This window comes from Nanorana parkeri, unplaced genomic scaffold (assembly GCF_000935625.1).
Source record: "Nanorana parkeri isolate BGI_ZX_2015 unplaced genomic scaffold, ASM93562v1 scaffold577, whole genome shotgun sequence".
Classification (NCBI taxonomy): domain Eukaryota; kingdom Metazoa; phylum Chordata; class Amphibia; order Anura; family Dicroglossidae; genus Nanorana; species Nanorana parkeri.
In genome coordinates this window covers 414,312-435,560 of record NW_017306845.1, presented here as the reverse complement: position 1 = coordinate 435,560, position 21,249 = coordinate 414,312, and the positions used below count along the sequence as shown (strand labels likewise).

The 21,249-nt window shown below is 40.4% G+C and overlaps 1 protein-coding gene across 1 annotated transcript in view; it reads left to right on the top strand.

Moving 5' to 3' along the window:
* The window catches only part of MBTPS2 (membrane bound transcription factor peptidase, site 2), a 41,073-nt gene extending 25,190 nt beyond the window's left edge, over window positions 1-15,883 (top strand). The window contains exons 7-11 of the mRNA XM_018562429.1: window positions 6,299-6,479; window positions 7,763-7,857; window positions 10,454-10,649; window positions 12,111-12,186; window positions 15,652-15,883. Of these exons, the coding sequence (XP_018417931.1) occupies window positions 6,299-6,479; window positions 7,763-7,857; window positions 10,454-10,649; window positions 12,111-12,186; window positions 15,652-15,874 (771 nt within the window). The 3' untranslated portion in view covers window positions 15,875-15,883. The remainder of the gene's footprint in view (window positions 1-6,298; window positions 6,480-7,762; window positions 7,858-10,453; window positions 10,650-12,110; window positions 12,187-15,651) is intronic.
* The last annotated feature ends 5,366 nt before the right edge of the window (window positions 15,884-21,249 follow it).

Here is a 21,249-nt window from a genome sequence, read left to right as displayed (position 1 = left end):
CGAAAACTCATTATATAAATGTGTTATATAAGAGCCTTTTAAGCTCTTACATAATAACAAGTGCTATATCTGGGGGCTAAATTACAGGCTGTCATCAATTATTGTCTGCCAATTATAGTAATTCCTAGCCTACAGTTTGTGCACATCTCAGTCCACTTAAAATGGCGAAGAATGCTCAGTCTTGCTATTTCATTGTAGCAACTGTGACACGCAGTAGGCAAATCTGCTTGTCTGCCTGTGTGTCACCAAATTAAAAAGTGTTACTAGTATGTTGAAACTACTTTTCAAGTGCATCTGAACTCAAAAGTGAATATTTGCCATGTTATAGTGAACGTATAGAAATGTTAATTGTACCTAAGCAGTACCATGAAACATGCCCCCATTGCATTGATTTCCTTCTAAAAAATGAATGTTAATTTCACCCCATTTACTATTAAAATGAACATCCCGAAAACAAATGTTTTTGAATAAAATTCTACTGGAATATGGCCAGCTTAAGGGGTATTTATTTACCCTCTCTTATGCTCCTCTACTTCCTTGATCTGTCACCAGAACCCAGGGAAATAGCCAGTATTTCTGAGCGTGGGGTGGGGGGCATATGACCGTACCCCTGCCTTCCCGCAATGCAGTGTTATGTGCCCGAGTGGCTGGCTGCCCAAATGTTTTCATGCGGGAGCAGGTGGTGCCTACTAGTTAGTTGAATCTTACACAGGGTGGCCTGGCTCCGATTAGCAGGAGATGCATGACAAGAAAGTACACACTCCTTTGGGTTTTCAACTGTAAAGTTAACTTATCATCATGTCCATTGTAGGCAAAGTAGAGCTTAAATTGTGTAGTAGCACTCTTTCTTAGTGGATGCATTCAGAAGAACACAGCATTCAAAAATGAATGCCCAGTTAAAGTCACAGAGAGGGATATAGATGTCATGCTTACCACCTTCATTTTCATGGTCTTACCTCAACTTTCTTACAGTAATTGTGCACGGTGTCTCAATATGGTATGATATGTCCACTAGGCATCAGAGTTAGACCCAGTGCTCTCAGATGCTGCCAGCATAGAGAACTGGATACAAAGTCCAAAAGTAGCATTTATATATCTGAGAATAAAGTATTTCTTTAAAAAGTATATCAGGCAAACGTCAGGCACAATGAATAACGTATTGGGGAACAGGACTAGAAAGAGATACAAATTTGTAACACTACAGTTGGACTTTAAAGGAGAACTAGGGGGTTAGGGCTTTTCCCCATAGTTCTCCTAAGGGTAACGGGAGAGACACAAACTAGCGTCCTCCTGTCACCCAAAGCTCAGTATACGGCGAGCTACAGGTATACTGAGACGCCGCAGCCGGAACGGATCCTGACAATTATGTCTGGATCCACCCAGCTGCGTGAGTGAAAATCACTCGCCTCATAATTCTCCTTTTAAGCATAGAAATGCACAGGGAACAACTGCCTGCTCAGAACTTCAGTTTTTCATCTTTAGTGTACCAGTCAGTAAATATGGTGATTTGGGAACCCATTTTTGCTCATCTGTTTATGGTGAGGAGAGATGTTCTCTAAAGTTTCTCGTATACACAAAACCTGATGTATGGAAGCATCAGTACTAAGAAGCACTTTACAACCACCATCTGCGTTGGAAGTGTGTTTGTGTTACATCAAGCAGAGGGTCAGAAAAAGTTACACTGAACATGGTTTTCCGAAAAAGACCATCCTGCACCATAGTGGAGGGATTTTGTGAAATACACAAAAGCCAGATCATTTTATGTTGAGTTAAGTTTCTGACTTTAACACAATTAAAGTCTTTTTGGATAGCACTAGGAGTTCACTGGTTGGTTTTGTTTAGTACTTAAAGAGACTTCGCCCATTCAGGTGGGTTTTCAAGAAGCCATGCCACTTGCCCATTCAGGTGAAATTTCCAGAGGCCCCATCACTTTTCCCCATTCAGGTGGACTTTTGAAAGGTTCTGTTACATTGCCAGCTGTGTTTTCAAGAGAATCCATCCCTTTTCCTATTCAGGTGTGCTTTATAGAGGCTCTGTCACTTTGTCCATTCTGGTGGGCTTTCAAATGGCTCTGTTACATTGCCCATTCAGCTGGGTTTTCAAGAGGCCCTGTCGCTTTGACCTTTTAAGCTAGGCTTTCAAGAGACTCCATCACTTTCCCCTTTCAGGTAGGCTTTTGAAAGGCTGTCACATTGCCCATTCAACTGGGCTTTCAACTTTCAACTGGGCTGCATTTTTGACCATTCAGGTGGGCTGTCAATAGACTCTGTGACTTTGCCCATTTAGTTGGTCTATTTTTTTTTGTCCGGCATTACCTCCCTGTATACAGAACCATTTGGCTTTGCTTGTGCCATTTACTGTGGACTGCTTATGACACTGACAAAATCCATGCAGTATGCAGTTTGGTTGAGTACCTGTTAGTGTTATGTCTTCCTCAGTTGTAGGATTGATTTCTCTTTTAAATACCAGGAAGCCCTGGGGTTTACTTGCAGATTGCTTGGCAACTGCTCTCTGCAGATGTGCTGTGGTTGCTGATTGCTGGAGGACTCTTAATGATTACAGAGCTGCATTCTCTCAATGGCTTCTAAGTGATGCTAAACACAGCCATATACAGTATTAAGACAGATGCCTCACTAAAAAGGATGGCAGTAAAACATCTTTCCTTCCTTAAGCCTGCAGGGACTGGCCACAATAATAATCTGCACTATTTTGGCCTAGGGGAAAAGGGGAGGATTAGGCCCAGCTCACACAGACATTTTCCCAAAAGTTGTATAATCTCTGTTTTAGAATAATGAGATGGCTGGAAGGACTCATTATCATGTCTTGAGAAGCACTACATGAGCTGATTGAAACAATGAGCCAGATGTGGCCCCCTAAAAGTTTCTCACTCACAACCTAGAAGCCTGTGATAGCATTATAAAATATTTCTTAAAGCATAAGTGAATTTACATAAGACGTCCACCAAATTAAGAGACTCTATCACTCTGTCCATTCATAGCAATGTCTTATAAGAGCCCTCCACCAACTAATGCCTACCTTCCCTGTGCTCTTATGCCCCTCCAGTGCTCTGTTGAATCTCTAACCCTGTGTAAGCTCCATTTCATTACAAGAACACCTGTCATTTTTTCAGGTGGATCTGATCAGAAGCCCAATGTTAGTTTATGGGCAGCCAGATCTAAACGGAAGTGCATCTGTTTACATGCAATTACCCCCAACTCTGTATGGGTTCTGTTTTGGTAGACCTGATCATGACGAATTAGAGGTAATCACATGTAAACGGACACAAATCAGCTTGCATCCAACTCCTCATTGACCTAACATGGGTCCATACAGCTCAGTTTTTTTCTGCCATTGCAAGATGAAGTAAAAAACCGAAGGGACATGGATGTCAGAAGAGTGACTTCTGTTTCGTTCTGCCCTGATCAGCAGGGGATCTGTACACGGATCCTGCTGATCGGAGTGGATGAGGCCCATGTGAAAGAGGCCTTACTTTATACATAATGCAAGATTAAAAACTTGTTTTTAACTTGAGGGTTTAGTGACACTTTAACTTCATCCTTCTCCTCCTGACAGTGTTCGAGTCTGGCAGTTGGAGGGGTGAATGGAACGGTGTGCACGCTGCAAGAGAGTGGAAAGTGGTTAAAGCGACAGATGACTAAAGCTGGGTATGAACAATTAGAATTTCGTATGGAGGTTCCTACGAAAAATCTTGTCAAAACATTTAATAATGCCATCAAACTTGACAAATGTAATTCCAAATGTCATGAGATTTTAACATTCAGTTTTGGAATGAACGAAGGTTCCCGAATGAAAACCACATTCACTGTTTGAAATGTGTTTGTTCAAGGAAAAAATGTTGCTTTTGTTTTTTCCACTGTGAAAACGATCATCAATTTGACCCCATTAACTATTAGCAAATTGAAAGAATGTTTGGAAAATAATTTTTTTTTAACACAATTATAAGTGCATATACCCAGCTTAAAGTTATGTTAAAGTCAAAAGGTTTTTAAGGGATTTCAAATGTTGATGAAATCACTTACAATGGATGCTGCTCCTTGATGTTTAGAAAGTTATAGCTTCCTGCAGAGTCAGCTGGTCCCCTGAGCGCCAGACCTGATATCCTGTTTTAGGATCTCTCCTTTCTCTTGCACAGTCCTATGGAGCCACCCTTGTGTGTGCTAACAAGCTGTGTGCCTCGTAGGCACAGCAGGGTCAGCCGCTTTTCTACTTCCTGCTCCCCGCTCCTTTTTCCTCCCTTCTTCCTCCCTTCTTCCTCCCTTCTCTATGCTAGTAGACGGAGAGTTGTAGACTGTGCTGTCCCTTGTGATCTTGTACTGGACAGGAAGTTCAGGGAAGCTGAGAGAGTTGGAGACAGTCGTTTGGAAACATGATTATATTCAGAAAAACTTTGCAGGACAATGTATATTTGTTTGATCTGGATTCATTGTAGGAAAAAAAAATGACTTTATAACTACTTTAAGTAACATGATGGCCTTCAAGATTAGCAAAGTCTGATTGAGTAAAGTAAAGCTATAGGGAAAAAAACTGATGAGGTCCTGGAGAGTGGGAGGAGGCAGAATGACAGAAGATAATAAATCTTTAATATAAATATTTCCACTTTTTGGTTTATAAAGTGACAAGAGAGCAGCACTAAGCAATTTTGGAATTTAGATAATGTGAAATATTTTAGGTAATAGATTATCAGTGCAGGAATAAAAATTATACAGTGACCTTAAGGTACCCCTAGAAATACAGGGACAGTTCCCTGATCTATTCTCTCTGCAGACTGACTTCCCTGAGGGTGGTCAGATTTTGCTTGCATGAATGAATGCCCTTTTAATTCTAGCCGCATTTTCATATGGATATTACATGCAAGAATGAAACATGTGTTCATTAATATTTGTTTGTGTTTGTGACTGGGTTCTTTTTCTGACAGCTTTTCTGAAAGCTTTCATGATAAGTAATTAAACTGCAGATGCCTTAAAGGGAATCTAGGTTTCATCCCTCTGTGCTTCCTTTCCTAAAATGAAATGTTTAAAAAATCTTTTTAATTGGGTAACTAGACTATTTCATGCTTATCAATTGTATATGTCAGGGCAAAAATTTGCAGCATATCTCTGGAGCAGTCCTTGTAGATTTCCCCATCTTCTATCCCTTTAAAGGAGAAATATGGGGAGAGGGAAATACACTCAATACACTCATTTCATTCCGCTATACAGAACTGTGCTACCACGATCAGTGCATTGTGGGTTCTTGCATTGTTTACCTCCCAGCTCTAGGTCCAGACAGAGGTATGAACCTAGTGATATGGGGCTGAAGGAAATACCAAATGAACAACAAGTGCGGTGATGTCACTGCCCTGCTGCCGATCCATTCTGCTGATTCCCTCTGCCACAGTGGCAGATGGGACTTATAGTCATTTAATTGATGGATCTATGTGAATGGATAACCTGGCTGTGTGTGCATGGCCATGCTAAATTAAAAATAATCACAAATTGACATTACAAAGAACTCTGCGATTCAGGTAAGGAGGGGAGCGGTTTGGGTCTAGAGGGGTTGGTGTACAGTATGTGACTATGTTTATTGTTACACCCTAAATATGTAACATGAAACATTAAACTTGGTCTAAAAAGTGGACTCTGCATTTTAATAGAGCATAAGATAACAGTAAAAATATGGCAGAGGTTTTATTCCTTCAGTCTATTAAAAAACTAAAATACCTAATCTTGGCCTGACTTACAATCTAACCTGGTAAAAGCATACAAATAAAGCTAACCAAAAGCCTTTATTGTCTCCCTTTTTAATTGATCCTTTGTAGTCAACATGAATGATGCTCCTGGAACTATAATCAATATAAAGTAATGCTACTCCCCCCACTCACTAACCAAGCAAAGACTCATTTTAGTCTGTGCTGTGTTATGCATTATGCAGCATTTGCCATGTATCATTTTTCAGTGCAATATACTGAAATATAGTATATAAAGTTTACATTAGACCAGTGGGCTCCAAACTTTTCAGTGCGAGGGCCACATTGCAGATTTTACATATATTTGTGGCCCGAAAAAAAACAAAACAAAGCGGTTTTATAGATGAATTGATATATTTTACATTAATGTGTAAGTTATCACACATCACTCAAGTGTATCCCATAAAGAGAAGAAGCAAAATAAAACAACCCATTACAAGCTTTCAGAAACCATTCTTATCAGCTGCAGTCAATTAATACACTTTGTAAAAAAAGATTTAATCATAGTGCTGTCTTTGAGAAAGTTCAACTGTGTTTTCCTTTTTTCCATAGGATTCTCCAGCAAGTGGTCCAAGAGGATTGTTTATCCGTGACATTGTAACTCAAGTCCAAGATTGCACTATTACTAATGTCGATGACTGGCACACGTGCTTGGATGTCATCTCACAGAAGCCACAGATCGGTTATTGCATAAACACTTTAACTCTAAAGCAGCTGCATTACCCTAGCAGAGGTAGAATCCCTTCAGAATAAAAAAAAAGAATCTCTTGCATATTTATAGCAGTGAGTGTGAGAACAAATACATTAGTGCGTGTGTATGTATATGTGTGTGTGTGTGTATGTGTGTGTATATATTATATATATATATATATGTGTATGTGTGTGTGTATATATATTGTATATATTTCTCAAAATTGCATATTTATTTTGCATCCAGGCAACTTGTGAATTTCCATGGTGCAGATCGCAGATTTCCTTGCATCTTTTCTGTTTTGCGATTGGCTTTATTATCTTGGGTTGGGTTGCTAAGACAACAACTAAGAGTTATACAAAAGAACAAATCCAACACTTACACTGACTTTAGGCCAGGCAAACACCAGTAGAATTTTGTTGGAACAAATTTGTTTTCAGAATGTTCGATTTTCTAATAGTTAACAGGGTCATATCGACAATCGTTTTTGACCGTAGGAACAGAAAAGAAAAATACGAAAGCAGCATGATGGGAAATGTTTTTTAAACTCTAAAAGCCACATTCTCTGAAATTCTAACAGAGAATGTGGCTTTCATTTGTGCATGTGTATGTGTGTTTCATTTAGGAAACTCCATTCATTCCAAAATCGAATGTTAAAATCAAAGGAAATTTGAACATTTGTCAAGCCTCTGATGACATTATCAAATGTTCTAATGAAGTTTTTTCGTATACATGTTTGTATGACAATCTAGCAGTGTATGACCAGCTTTATAATCCTGAGTGATTCAGATTTATTTACTGAAAAAATCATTTGTTATAGTAAGAAGAAACCAAGCCAGTTTGTAATTCATAGTAACTTTATTTCTGTGTTTTGTTTTTTTTTCATCCTTCAGTCTAATATATACACAATTATAGTGTAATGTGAGAAGTAAGAGTATGATTTTCAAGTAAACAGCTGCTGAAACCACTAAATACAACCATTTTACCTACTTTTCTTGCAATGTGAAAACAAATTCTATAGAGTCCCAGAGAGGAGTTTTGACAGAGCTTCCCTTTTACTGTAACTTTTTAAGTGTTACTCCAAATGGAGGTTTTGCACTACTAGATCCTTTAAAATATATTTAAGTTGTACTATTGGTTCACAAACAATACTGCCCTGTCAAGAAGAAGAGACACAGCATTACACTGTGCCCTACATTTTACAATGGTAGAAATTGCTCCAGACCATAAAGTTAACAGTGAAAATGGCATTTATTTTTAGCAATGTATTTGTGGAATGTCTTTAAGTATACAGTAGTAATAATTGCAGTTTTCTTTGTTTTTAGTTTATAGGCGGCTGGATGGTTCTATTGAGTGTTGCAGTAACAACAGTCTCACTGATGTCTGTTTTTCATATAGTGGTAATAGGGAAAGTCAGCAGGTACGTTTGTGTCATGGCCTAATGGTGTTCTTTACCTACAGTATATATAAATAAAAACGACTGTGTGCTAACAGAAACCTGTAGTTTGAGCCCAAATTTCTTAGTCTCTGTTCACCCATTACTGATATTTCAAGTCTATGGATCTGAGTCAACTATTGGCTTCTCTCTCTGGCAGTTAAATATCTCTGTTGTAATTCAAACTCTACTTTGTCCATCTTAAAGCCTCACCTATTCTCCTAAAGAAGCTAGAGCCTCACTTCTGCCATATCCTGCATAATGCAGAATAGTGAAAGAGATCTAATAAATAATTTAAGGCACTTTTTCAGGTCCGATGAGTGTCAAGAAAATACCAAGCATTTATATCTACGCAGGTAGGACAGACAACTTACTCTTATCACCATGGAAAAGCAGATGTTGATTTTCCCTAAGGTGCAGGAAAACTGCTGAGTGTTGACCTATAGAATTTGCCCTTCTATGTCAGACCATTCGTGTGTTTAGAGGTTGTTTTGCCTCCCCAATGTACAAGTCTTTGTATTGCTCAAAATAATACACTAAGACAGAAGCTTCTACATCCAAAAGACCCAACATCCAAACACAAACATAGTGAGGAATACAAAAGACTTTGTACTAGAGGTGCACCAAAATGAAAATTTCAAAACCGAAATGAAAAAAAATGTCAGGCCGAAACCGAAAATGTATTTTATAGTAACTTCCAATTTTTTAAAAATATGTAATTTGTATTTATTTTTTTATAAACTTTTAAATTTTTCATATTATTTGTATTCCTTTTTATTAAATATTTTTATTTTTTACTTTGCTTTTAGGGGCTTCTGGGAAATATTAGGGGTCTAAATAGACCCCTGATATTTCCCTTTTAAAATATAAAAAGAGATTGAGGGCACAGAGTCCTCAATCTTTTTTTTTTTTCTGCAGCCCCAATTATGAATAAACAGGAATCGGCTATACTGAGTGTTCCTGTTCATTTATAACTTGTGGACATAGTATGTTTACTATATCAACAATCATGAATGAACAGGAGGGGATCTAGATCACTTCCCATTCATTCATAATTGAGGATACAGTAAACATACTCTGTCATACAACATACATAATTCTTTACAAACATTCAGCGACCACTGAGTGTTTGTACCCGCTCTCTATCCTGACATGCTGTTACAGAAGGCTGGGCAGGGTGGTGCGGGAGGAGAGCTCAGCCACCTGTGACTGCAATTACAGCTGTCTCCACCAACACCGCCGTTGTCCTGATCTGTGACAGGAGGCTGTGCTGTGCGGGGAGGAGAGACACCAGCCGCTCACAGCGCTCTCCTCCCGCACCGCTCGGCCTCCTGTGACCATTTCTCTCTGCAGGGACATAGAGCAGCGCCCAGCGGGGAGGAGAGAAATCACGAATGCACCACTATTTCGGCCAAAAAATTGCACTTTCGGCATTTTGCCAAAAGTGCCATTTTTCTGCTGATATGTTTCGGCGGCCGATAAATCGATGCATCCCTACTTTCTACATTGGGTAGACAAAACAAACCGTCAACAAACAAATGACCCAACATACAAGGTCAAATTTTACAGGTCAAGGCTGAGCAGTTTTTCTACACCATAAGTAATAGGGACATTCTTTCGAGGATAGTGAGATGCACATTTTGGACTGAGAGGGACAACTGGTTTGCAAGAGGTGTGAAAGAGGCCATTTTTGTCAAATTGGAACAACCATTCTTGAATGGGACGGGGGGCTTCGAAACCATCTGTCTCCAACGTATAATGTATTTTAACATCTATACCATGGCGTTTTGACAAAAGTTCAAAACTTCAGTCATGTAAACTAAAGGTTTAACAATTATTCAGCATTCCTGGCACGAAGAATGGGATTATGTTACTAGAACAGGTTGGTTCCATAACTTTCACACCTGCCATCCTGTTGATTAGAGTAGGGTGTCTGTGTTACTTGTTTGGATAAAAATGCTTATTGAGTATTTTCCTGACTCTCAATAGAACAAAATCGTATTGGATAAGCTACGAAATGTCTGTAACATCACAGAACTAGTTGAATATGACTAAACACTACTAGTTATACCATGACCTAGATAAATAAAAACCTTCACAGACACAGCGACTGAGATCCTTCATGATGGCTGCAGGCATGCGGAAACCAACCAGAGATATTACCACTGGAGACCCCTTGAGATAAGGGAACCAATGTGTAATTAGACGTGTGCATATCTGTGCCACCATTTGCATATTACAGACTATATCTTGAATCAATTTCTAATTGGCTTTTTAAAAGTAAGGTGCACATCATAGAGGGGCTTTGCACAGAACAAAGACACAAAAAAAAATTCTCAGCACACTTACCAGCTAGCCAGAAAAAAACGTTTGTAATTTGATTTTTTTTTTTTTAACTGTAAAAATATGACCCTTTTAACATCTTTGGGATTCATTGATAGTAACAAAGTGTTAAAGTGTTTTTTTTTTTTTTTTTTCAAAAAGTTATCAAACATGTATTTCATCTCATAGTTTGTTGATTTTGTGCATTGGTTTTTATGATGTTTTAGCAAATGTCTTGATCTCTCATCACTGTTGACAGTATGCTTGTCTGCCAGCAAGGAAAGCAATCCAAGCCAGCCTTGAGTGTCGATCTAATATAGACTGTAAGAAGGCAGCTCCAAACAGTGTCTGTGCCATCCCATCAATAGAGAACCAGACTCGCCTCATCAGAGTCAAGCATCCACCACAACTTGACATGTTGTTTATAGGCTTTCCTGTGCACCTAGAATATGGAGGTGAGTGCCCATGGTATTAAAATAACATCCAGGCAATATAGGTCTTCGTAATTTTAATATTTTGAAGGAATTTTCTGCACTGATCCATAAAGCTGGATAAAAAAAGGAGTGTTTACCTTAAAGGAGAACTATGAGGTGAGTGCTTTTCACTTGCCTCATAGTTCTAGCCGACCTGTGACAATGAGAATGTCACAGGTCGGCTCAGTAGATCGGGAGGTGAGCGAACACATACCGGCGTTCGCTCACCTCTCGATCCTGTCACGGCTCTCTGTTGTGACAGGGGAGGGGCTGGATTCCCCTCTCCCCGCTCCGATCTGCCAGCGCTGACTGGCGGAACGGACGGGGGAGGGGGTGGGTACAGCTGGCTCTGCCTCTAGATAGGCAGAGCAAGCTGTCAGTCACGCAGCTGGGCACAATTGTCGGGATCCGCTTCAGCTGCGCCGTCTCTGTATACCGCGAGCTACAGCCTAGACTGAGCCTAGCCTAGGGAGGGAGGACGCTAGTTTGTGAAAAGACTTAACCCCATAGTTCTCCTTTAAAGGATCACTATGACAATTTCAAAATAAATTCTGATGCACAAAGTAAACGGACCTTTTACAGGGGCTCTTTCCCTACACTAACCTGCCATGGGCACTAGCTGGCTTTGATCTAGACAGGGCCTTGTTGAACATCACTCTCCCACTTGGTGCTGATACCTTTGGCAAATTCTGACCTCTAGTAGTGAACTAATTTCCAGCTGTAATTACTCCAGCGGGTGAATTCTATCCACACTGTTTAATGTGGATGGGGGAATCTAGTGCATGGCTGAACAAGAAAAAAATGGATGCTACTTCTCCTTTCACTGTTCAGGCAGAGGCTGGCAGAGAAACAAGATCTGAAAGTGTTACTTAACTGCTGCACAGCAAAATCGGGTCTTCTGCCCAGCCAGAGAAGGATGTGCTGTAAGGCAGAGCTGTGTTGATCTCAGGCCTGCATGGACAGAAATACAACTCTTTTGGCAGTTAAAACTGCTCTTAAACATGTATTTAGCGGTTTGCCTGAAATTTGGCTTTAATTTATCAGGTTTGCTTTTTTGTCTTTGTCTTTGGCAATCCCCATACCAAAGAGGCATGCTTGTGTCAATAAGGCACTCACTTGTCTTACCAGCTTGCCTGAAGCCTTCCATAATCCAAAGCGTACTGTGGTAATTCAGTGGTGCTTTGTCAATTGAATTAGAAAGTTGAATGGAACAGAGGTTAATTTCTGTCTCTCCAGACATTCCTGGAAATCTTAGACTGTGGGCAGCTTTGTACAGTATGTCTGATTTCAGATGTGCCAGGTTCTCTGTAATTAATCATATTAATGATGTAGGTAATACAATCGTTTGAGCTTATTACCTTGTGTAAATGCTCCCTCCCTGTTGGATAATCGAACAACAGACTGGTAACTGTATCACCTAACCGCCTGTTCTTATTTCCACAGTGAGCCTAAGCAGTTTCATTCCACGATACCAGGTTCTTAGCATAGACCTTCCAGTGATGATTGAGACATTCTGCAAGTATCCTTTTAGTAATGACTTTAATAGCCTCAAGACCAGCCAGTATTATAATGCATACATGCTGTAAATGTCTCTAATCTTCAGCTTCGCGCCAAGCCTCTGAGTTAGCAGCAAGCACTTAATCCAGTCAAAATACCAGATATCACAAATACAAATAATAGATGTGCCGTGCTATCCTCTCCTCACAAATAGTGAACTAAAAGTGCACCTCTTACACAAAGAAAATTATAAATAAACATGAAAAATATAACATAAATATAACTAAACACAATGCAAGCTTCAAAGATTATTAACATCAAATGTGTTAATGCAACAATACAAAGTGAACATACAGTATATAGAGTGTCCAAAGAAGCTAAAGACTTTAAAGTATTATTTTATACAACACAAAATGAGTCCATGTGTCAGTCCATGCCAAAGTCAGTAATATAATCCACCAGTGCAACAGTGCACCCCAACACTCACTATCCCAGTGATCTTCACCACAACCACTTCCAAGAATGCCGCTCACCGTATTTTCTGACCTCTATAGTAAGATCTCAATCCGCTACCCCCCTTTATATCCCAGGTGGGAGGAAACCCCAAAGATATTAGCAAAACTGAGGCCCATCCACCTTCTCCTCTATTCCTTCTTGTTTTATAACATCCGCCTATCTGGTATATAAACAGTTAATATCATAAGACTTCCCAATACACTTCCTTTTTAAAGGAGAACTATGGGGTTAGGGCTTTTCCCCATAGTGCTCCTTAGGGTAACGGGAGGACACAAACTAGCGTCCTCCCGTCACCCTAAGCTCAGTATACCGCAAACTAAAGCTCGCGGTATACTGAGACGCTGAAGCGGATCCCGACAATTATGCCAGGATCTGCCCACCTGTGTGACTGACAGCTCCGTTCCGCAGACTGGCGGACGGTCCGTTCCGCCAGTCAGCGCTGGCGGGGCGGGGAGGGGGAAATCCAGCCCCTCCCCTGTCAGGGCAGAGAGCCGTGACAGGATCGAGAGGTGAGCGAACGCCGGTATGTGTTCGCTCCCCTCCCGATCTACTGAGCCGACCTGTGACAGTCTCATTGTTGTCTCGCAGGTTGTCTGACAGTCTCACAGGTCGGCTAGAACTATGAGGTGAGTGAAAAGCACTCACCTCATAGTTCTCCTTTAAGCTCCACGGTACATGTTATAGGCAAAAGAGAAGCTCCATAGTGCACACCATTAAAACTTTCTAAAAGGCTTTATTAAAATGCTACTTACATTAGATCATATGAGATCGCATACATACAGTACGGTGCAAACGTTTTAGGCAGGTGTGAAAAATTCTGTAAAGTAAGAATGCTTTCAGAAATAAAAGTGTTAGTTTATTTTCATCAATAAACAAAATGGAAATTAAATGAACAGAATAGAAATCCAAATCAATATTTGGCGTGACCACCCTTTGCCTTCTAAACAGCATCAATTCTTCTAGGTACACTCGCAGTTTTTGAAGTAACTCGGCAGGTAGGTTGTTCCAAACATCTTGGGGAACTAACCACAGATCATCTGTGGATGTCGGCTGCCTCAAATCCCTTTGTCTCTTCATGTAATCCCAGGCAGACTCAATGATGTTGAGATCAGGGCTCTTTGGGGGCCAAACCATCACTTCCAGGACTGTTCTTCTTAGGCTGAAGATGGTTTTAATGGTATTGGCTGTATGTTTGGAATCGTTTTCCTGCTGCAGAATAAATGTGGGGCCAATCATACGCTTCCCTCATACTATGGTATGATGGATAAGTAGCTGCTTGTATTTCTCAGCATTGAGGACACCATTGATCTTGACCAAATCCCCAACTTAATTTGCAGCAATGCAGCACCAGACTTTCAAGGAACCTCCACCATGCTTCACTGTTGCTTGCAGACACTCATTATTGTACCGCTCTCCAGCCCCTCGGCAAACTGCTTCCTGCTACAGCCAAATATTCGAAATTTCAGTCCAGAGCACCTGCTGTCTTTTTTTCTGCACCCCAGTTCCTATGTTTTCATGCATAGCTGAGTCTCTTAGCCTTGTTTCAACATTGGAGGTATAGCTTTTTGGCCAAAAAGCCTTTTGCACAGTACTGTAAACTGGCTCTGATCATAGGTACAAACAACACCTCTGTCCTTGCTCCAATGCAACAAGCCGATCCTCATTCCCCCAGCTCCACCCTACATGCCGGGGTCACCCTACATGTTAGGTCAATAGGACGACTTTGTCGTCCCACACAATATGTTTTTATGTGTTTGTATGTTGTCCTTTTCCAGGCACTGGTTCTCCTCGCCCGGCTTGAGCACGCCTGGCATCTTTTAAATAAAAAAAAAAAATAACGTATAAAATCCAAGAGTTTTCAGTCTGGAGAGCTCATATGTCCTCTTCACTCTTTATTCCACCAGATCTTGAATGCTGTAGATAGTGGTGCCACATAATGATAGGGTACTGATCTCTGCAATATTCTCCCATGAGTCTAGGTCTGCAACAACTAATCGATTCAATTGATAATGAGAATCGTTGTCAATGATTCTCATTATCGATTAGTTGAATTTTGAATTGCAATAGCCAATAGCAGGCTGGCTATTGCACCCGCCCACAGCCTGCTGTCAATTAGCAGAGGAGGACCTGAAGGAGAACTTTCTCCTTTGGTCCCTCCTCTGCTGATTGACAACAGGCAGTAGACAGGTGTAATAGCCAGTCTGCTATTGGTTATTGCAGTTTGAAATAGCCAATAGCAGGCTGGCTATTGCTCCCAGCCACTGCATGCTGTATTTACATTCAGCTGCCTCAGTAGGCAGCTGTCATTCCCCAGTGAAATGGAAGGGTGACACTAGGGGTCTAAAAGACTGTGCCCAGTAAATTTTTAGATTTCAATTTAGATTATTTTAAATCCATGAAACAAATTAAATGTCTAATAGAATACATTCAATTATTTGTTTTAAAACGTTGGGGAAAAAGGTAATTTCGCTTTGACCTGACAAATTCTGCTGCGGAATGTGCAATGTGGTGCCATACATTTGAATAGCACCCCAAATGCGCTATCCGCCTGCAGTGTGATTGCCCACACTGTAACGCGTTGTACTGCAATGCCGTGTGGTGCGATTACAAAAAAATTGTGCATGCAGTTTTATTCTGAAATAAACTTTGTAAAACTCCACTTGTGTATTTGAAATAAAAGATGGTTTGTTTTTTTCCGATTTGGTCGATTTTAATCGTAAAAATAATCGGGCAACTAATCGATTATTAAAAAAAGTTAGTTGCAGCCCTACATGAGTTTGTGGCTCACAGGAAGTGGGTTTAATGACACTGGTAGTTATTCAAACCAGAAGAGTAGTCTGGGCTTTAAGCAACATCCTTTAAAACGGTTCCCATGTTTGCACTATGCTTCATGTTCTTGTATGCCTACTTGTATTATTTATGTTTTCTCTTTTTATTCTAGTTTGGTTATTTAATGCTTAATTGCCTTCAGATATTTAATTTCCCTTTCTGGGGCCTTGGCAGTGATCAATGCAGTGCCATGCTTTGCTTTAGATGGACAATGGATACTGAACTCTTTCCTGGAAGCCACATTAAGTTCCATAATCGTTGAAAAGGAGAACAGAGAGCTCTTGGGGTTTTTTATTCTGCTGGGAGGCAGCGCCCTGTTGACTGCTAATGTGGTACTTGGACTATGGATGGTGACGGCTCGGTAGCCTTGCTTTAGGTTTAAGAAACTTATTGCTGGATAATCTTACTCAGTTTAATGAGAATTACATTTATGAATGATGAACGGCTAATTATTATTTTTTTTTTTTATGCAGAATAAATTGGACCGAAACAACAAAAGGTTGTTGTTCGTGTTTAGGGACTAAACGTTTTATGGTTGTTTAGATATTATCCTTGCAGATATACATTGCATGCAAACATTGATTTTGGCCATAGAATGAGGTAATGAAGATGCACTTTGACAATTAAAGAAGTCTGCTAAGCAGCGTTTACATGTAAACTGGCCACTTAACATACTCCCAGTACAGTTTTAGAAAAACAACCCTTTACATAAAAAAAAAGGGGTCTTATGGTCTAAACAGTGAACGGATCGATGTCCTAAAGCATTACCCACAGCAACCAATCCGAATCCATCCAAAAGGTACATTCTGATTGGTTGTTGTTCCCTTGCACTTAGCATGTTGCCCTTTGTGCTGTTTAATAGATAAACCTGATTAACAGGGTCTCCATGCCTCCAACAGATGACTGTAGAAGGACTAAACATAAGGACTTATGTGTGGCCACTGGTCCTCTTTAGACTGAGATACATGAGAAGATCTGAACTAAGACAAAAAGTATTGCAATAGGATGTTCGATAATTTTAGATTATGCGAATTCTGCTGTCAGATTGAATCAAATGGTATAAGGAGTGGGCACAGACACAAAATAAGACAAAATGTCAAATGCTGTACTATACATTATATGCTCTTCCATTGAAAATAAATGAGAAAGAAGTATTAATATGTTGTATGTAATGATTTCAACAGCTTCTAATTTTTAACCAAAATTATTTTGTAAAACTGAAATGGACAGTCTCATCACTATGACATTCCTGTTTATCAAGGTGGTTGAAGAACTGTGTATTGTTTAATGTAAATGTAAACCATATATAAACCAGTGACATGCATTACCTCTTGTTCCGGGTGAGGCATTCCACGGCCTCGCCCCCAGCACGTCCTGCCCTGCCCCCGTCGTCAGAGCCCCAAGCTAGTGTGAAGGAGGAACGGAGGAGACGGGGCAGCCTCCCTTTCCCTCACTTGCTCGTCACTGCTGAGACATCGAGATCAATGGGCTCAGTGGGTTTTTTTTCTTTTTTTGATTGGACAGCTTGGACCAATGGCGCTTTGCCATTGGCCCAAGCCATCCACCGAGCTCACGCCTCTAACAAAGAGTAGCCTCAATAGTTAGGTTACACAAACAGTGGGGAAGCCCGCTGCTGTGTAACCTAACTACCTGTCAAAAGCTGGTTGCATTGGTGCCTGTAATTAACAGTCAACGCTCCGTCCATGACAGGTTACACAGTGGGGAGGATTTCCCTGCTCTGTAACCTGATAGACTTGAAGCTCTCAGCTTTTTCCTCCATAATACTAGGAGAGGCTCTGCCTCACCTGCCTCTCCTGACTGCACATCCCTGATATACACACCACATATACACATAGATGCTAACCTAAGCACTTCCTGCAATTATTTAGCTTCTGCAGATCCCCAAGAAGCCACCTTGCCCAAATAAATCATATCTGCAGATAACACCCTCACTGCAACATACTCTGGGGGTGCTCATGTTAGCTTCTTTCCTGTTTTTTAGCCATGATAACCATGTGTTTTTCGTGTATATACTTCACAATGATAAAACAGAAAGTGTAGCTAACCCAATATATCTATTTACCCAAAAGCAAAAATGTAATATTGCAGCTTACTAATTCTTATATTTGGTGGTTGCATTCGTTTTCTTTTCTTTTTTTAACGTATTTTTCCCCTCTATTTTCACCTGGCGATCTGGTTAGTAATTGTGCTATTTTTCAACTTCCAAAGGAATCAAATCAAAAGGAAAAACTGGTTTCTGTAACTGCTCACAATCTGTTAGCTGGTGTTCGGCTTTAATTTGTTAGTCAAGTCTGTGTAAATCTGCTAGTGCATCTAAGTGGCACACCCGCCTGCTGGCAAAATACAATCTACACAGTGGGAGATTCATCCATCCAGTGTATGACAAGCTTAATACTAACTCTCCACAGGCTGACAATGCTGCTGTCCAATGCTGGCTTCATTGCTCCACCATAGAGTGGAGGCATCCTAAGACAGGATCACAAGGTGAAAATAAAAGACAAAAAGCCTGAAAAAAGAAAAGAAATGCCGCTGCCACATCTAAAGACCATTTAAACTGCAATATATTTCATTTTGTTTTTGGGTTTAGATACGCTTTAAGTGATACCCTATTTGGCTAACGTAAAGCAGTCTCGCCTTTTTTAATATTTTTCACATCTTAGACATCTGACTCCCACAGTATATGTTACTTTACTGTGCAGTAGAATCTGAGATACAAACTTTGACAGTTCACTCCTCTTCATTCTTGACCACACCCTGTGAAGAAGACAGACTCTTGATTGACAGCTCTTATCTCGCGATCTCTGCACTTTGCTAACACAATACAAGGCTACCTTTCAGTTCTAGTGCCCGTGCTGTTTCATGTGAGAGAGCGTGTCTCCTTCCTCTGCATTTATGTGATGTGGCATGTGTCTGGAAAGTGCCGGGACAGTAAAATAAAAGCTGTCAGTCAGGAGGCCGTCTCCTTTGCAGAGCATGGTCAGGAATGAAGAGGAGTGAGCTCTCAAAGTCTGTAACTCAGTTTCTCATGCTTACAGGAGCATGGGATCCAAAGCAACATATACAGTACTGTGGGAGATATGTGACTAAGCTGCTACAGCGACCCTGCCTTCTGCAGTTGTGTCACTATTAAATTTAGTGTTATTGTTGGACTATAGTCAGCCTGGATATCTATTTATCTGTGTTCTGCAGGTTTTCCCTAACCCTGGTAGGTTGATTGATTCCCCCTGTTACTGGGATGGGGCTCCAGCATACAGTGTGGGAGGGTCAACTGCAAAGTTATGAATATGTGTCTGACTCCACCAATCCCTGAGCAGGCTGACTCAGAGGTATGGCTGGGGGAGAGGATACATATTTAGAAGCACATTTCCAGAAGTCTTTCCCCTGAGGCTTCTCTAAATAAAAAAAACTGTCAATCAGGAGGCTGTCTCCTTTGCAAAGCATGGTCAGGAATGAAGAGGAGTGAGCTGTCAAAGTCTAACTCAGTCTCTCATGCTCATGGAAGCATGGGATACAAAGCAACATATACTGTACTGTGGGAGTTATGTGACTGAACTGGTATAGCGACCCTGCCTTCTGCAGTTGTGTCACTATTACATTTAGTGTTACTGTTGGACTGTAGTCAGTCTGAATATCTATTTATCTGTGTTCTGCGTGTTTTCACTGACCCTGGTAGGTTGATTGAACCCTGGGAGGATGACCATGCCTCAGCAAGTGCCATGTGCTGGGGGTTATGAGGCCTAAGTTATGGCAGCAATGGATACTTTATGGAAGCTGGGTTGGAGATAGGATCTTGTTGCAGAGGAGCTGCAGTCTGGGCATTGTAAGAAGGATTCATCTTCCATAGCTCCAGGTACCTTGCAGAGGGAACAGAAGCCAATTGGTGTATTACAAACCATGTCACTGCACTTACAGAGTCATAGATTTAAATAGCTTACCTCTGCTTATCAGAATGTAATTTTTTTCACTCTTATAGAACCTGATGTTATTGCTGCTACTATTTCAGAAGATATTGTTGTGCTTTTGTGTATCCTGTAACCCTAGGCTGTCTCTCCTGAGTTTTCTACCAATGAGCAATAAATCATAACAAGATTTCATTACAAGAAGTGTCAGTGTTGTTGGAGCTGAAAACTGGGACGTTAACTGCAAAACAGGTAGGAGGGCCTAAAATTAGCGGCTCCTCCGAGGGTCAGCACTACACTGGGAAAAAATAATACAAGGAGAGACTTCTATAATGTATTAAAGATGCAAGCTTTCAGGATTCCTTACATCCTTTTTAAACTCCAAACTTTCTGCACTGAGGGTTTGTTCACACCATTTTCTGGTCCAGAACTGGAGCAGATCTGCAGACGCGGTGCTATGCGTGCAGTGCGTTTGACGTGTTTTTACCGCGTTCCAGTTAAAAAAAAAATATACATATATATATTTATTTTTGGGAGTGGGACAGTCAGTATGTTAGCTGTAGTGCGGTACGTTTTCGTTGCATTCTTGTTGCGTTTGTGCGTTTCTGGACCGGAGAAAATGTGACATGCAGTATTTTTTTTCTGTCCGGAAGGGACTGCGCTGGTCAGAACTGTAGCCTATAACACACATAGGGAGACATTGGGATGCATTTTGAGTGCAGGAGCGCACGGTTCTTGTCCGGACAGAATCCAGACATTGTGTGAACAAGCCCTGACTGATGGCTAACACTGCATTTTACTCTACTACTGCTACAATCATAACCCACCCCACCCCCAAAAAAAACCTCCAAGTTCTATCTTGTCTTATAACAATAATAATGTTTCAACTTTGTTTAATATTATTGCTAAAAAAAGTTGGATGCCACATTTTTTCACTCTGAAGGATTCAGTACAATTTTATCTGCTGTTCAAGTTTTTGCTATGGGAAAAAACAATAATTATAATTTATAGAAGAACAGCACAACATTGCTGTCATTTGCAAAGCGTTATTGGGCGCATAACACAATGTTAAAGCATTGCTGGTTTGCGAAAAAAAAAAAAATGACCTGCAATAGAAGAGGAATTAAAATTGTCTGTCTTGCTGCCCCTTTTACTAATCTTTGCTAATAACTAAAAAATTACTATTAGATGAGCTGATCCTTTAAAGAAGTACTCCAGGAATTTAAATGTTTTTTCTTTGCAGTGGGGTTACTCTAAGTAAGGTCTAAATGCTCATTTTATCTAGAGGGTTTAAGTAGTTTAACTTACCTGATCCTCAGTCCCATGTCGGTCAGTGTTCACTTGTCTCACTCTCCGCTCTGGCTTTGGAATGTCCCTTGGTGTCCTCATGTCAATAGACCTGCATTAGATGTGATGATGTCAGCAGTCCTTAGACCGCCAGAACCTAGGGGAGAAGAAGCTGTGGGGACTAGTCTAACAGCCCAGCAAGACCATGGATCAGGTGAGTAATACAGTTTTATTTGAGCCCACTAGAGCAAAATGAGCACTCAACCCTTGCAGTGCAGGGGTACCCCATTGCAAGGATTTGTTTTTTAAAATTTTCTGAAATTATTTTTTACATTTTGTTTCAAAGTTACAAAATAGTGTTTTTAAATCAACGGTTTGATTTTAAATGGAAAGATATGTGTATAGATAATGTAATCCCAATCAGCCGACCAATCACATCTCAATATGGAACAAGATTCAGGGCGCATCATTCCATTTTGCGATTGGGTGAAGAGTATTTTTTACCGTTATCCATTTTTATGTCAGTAACGTTT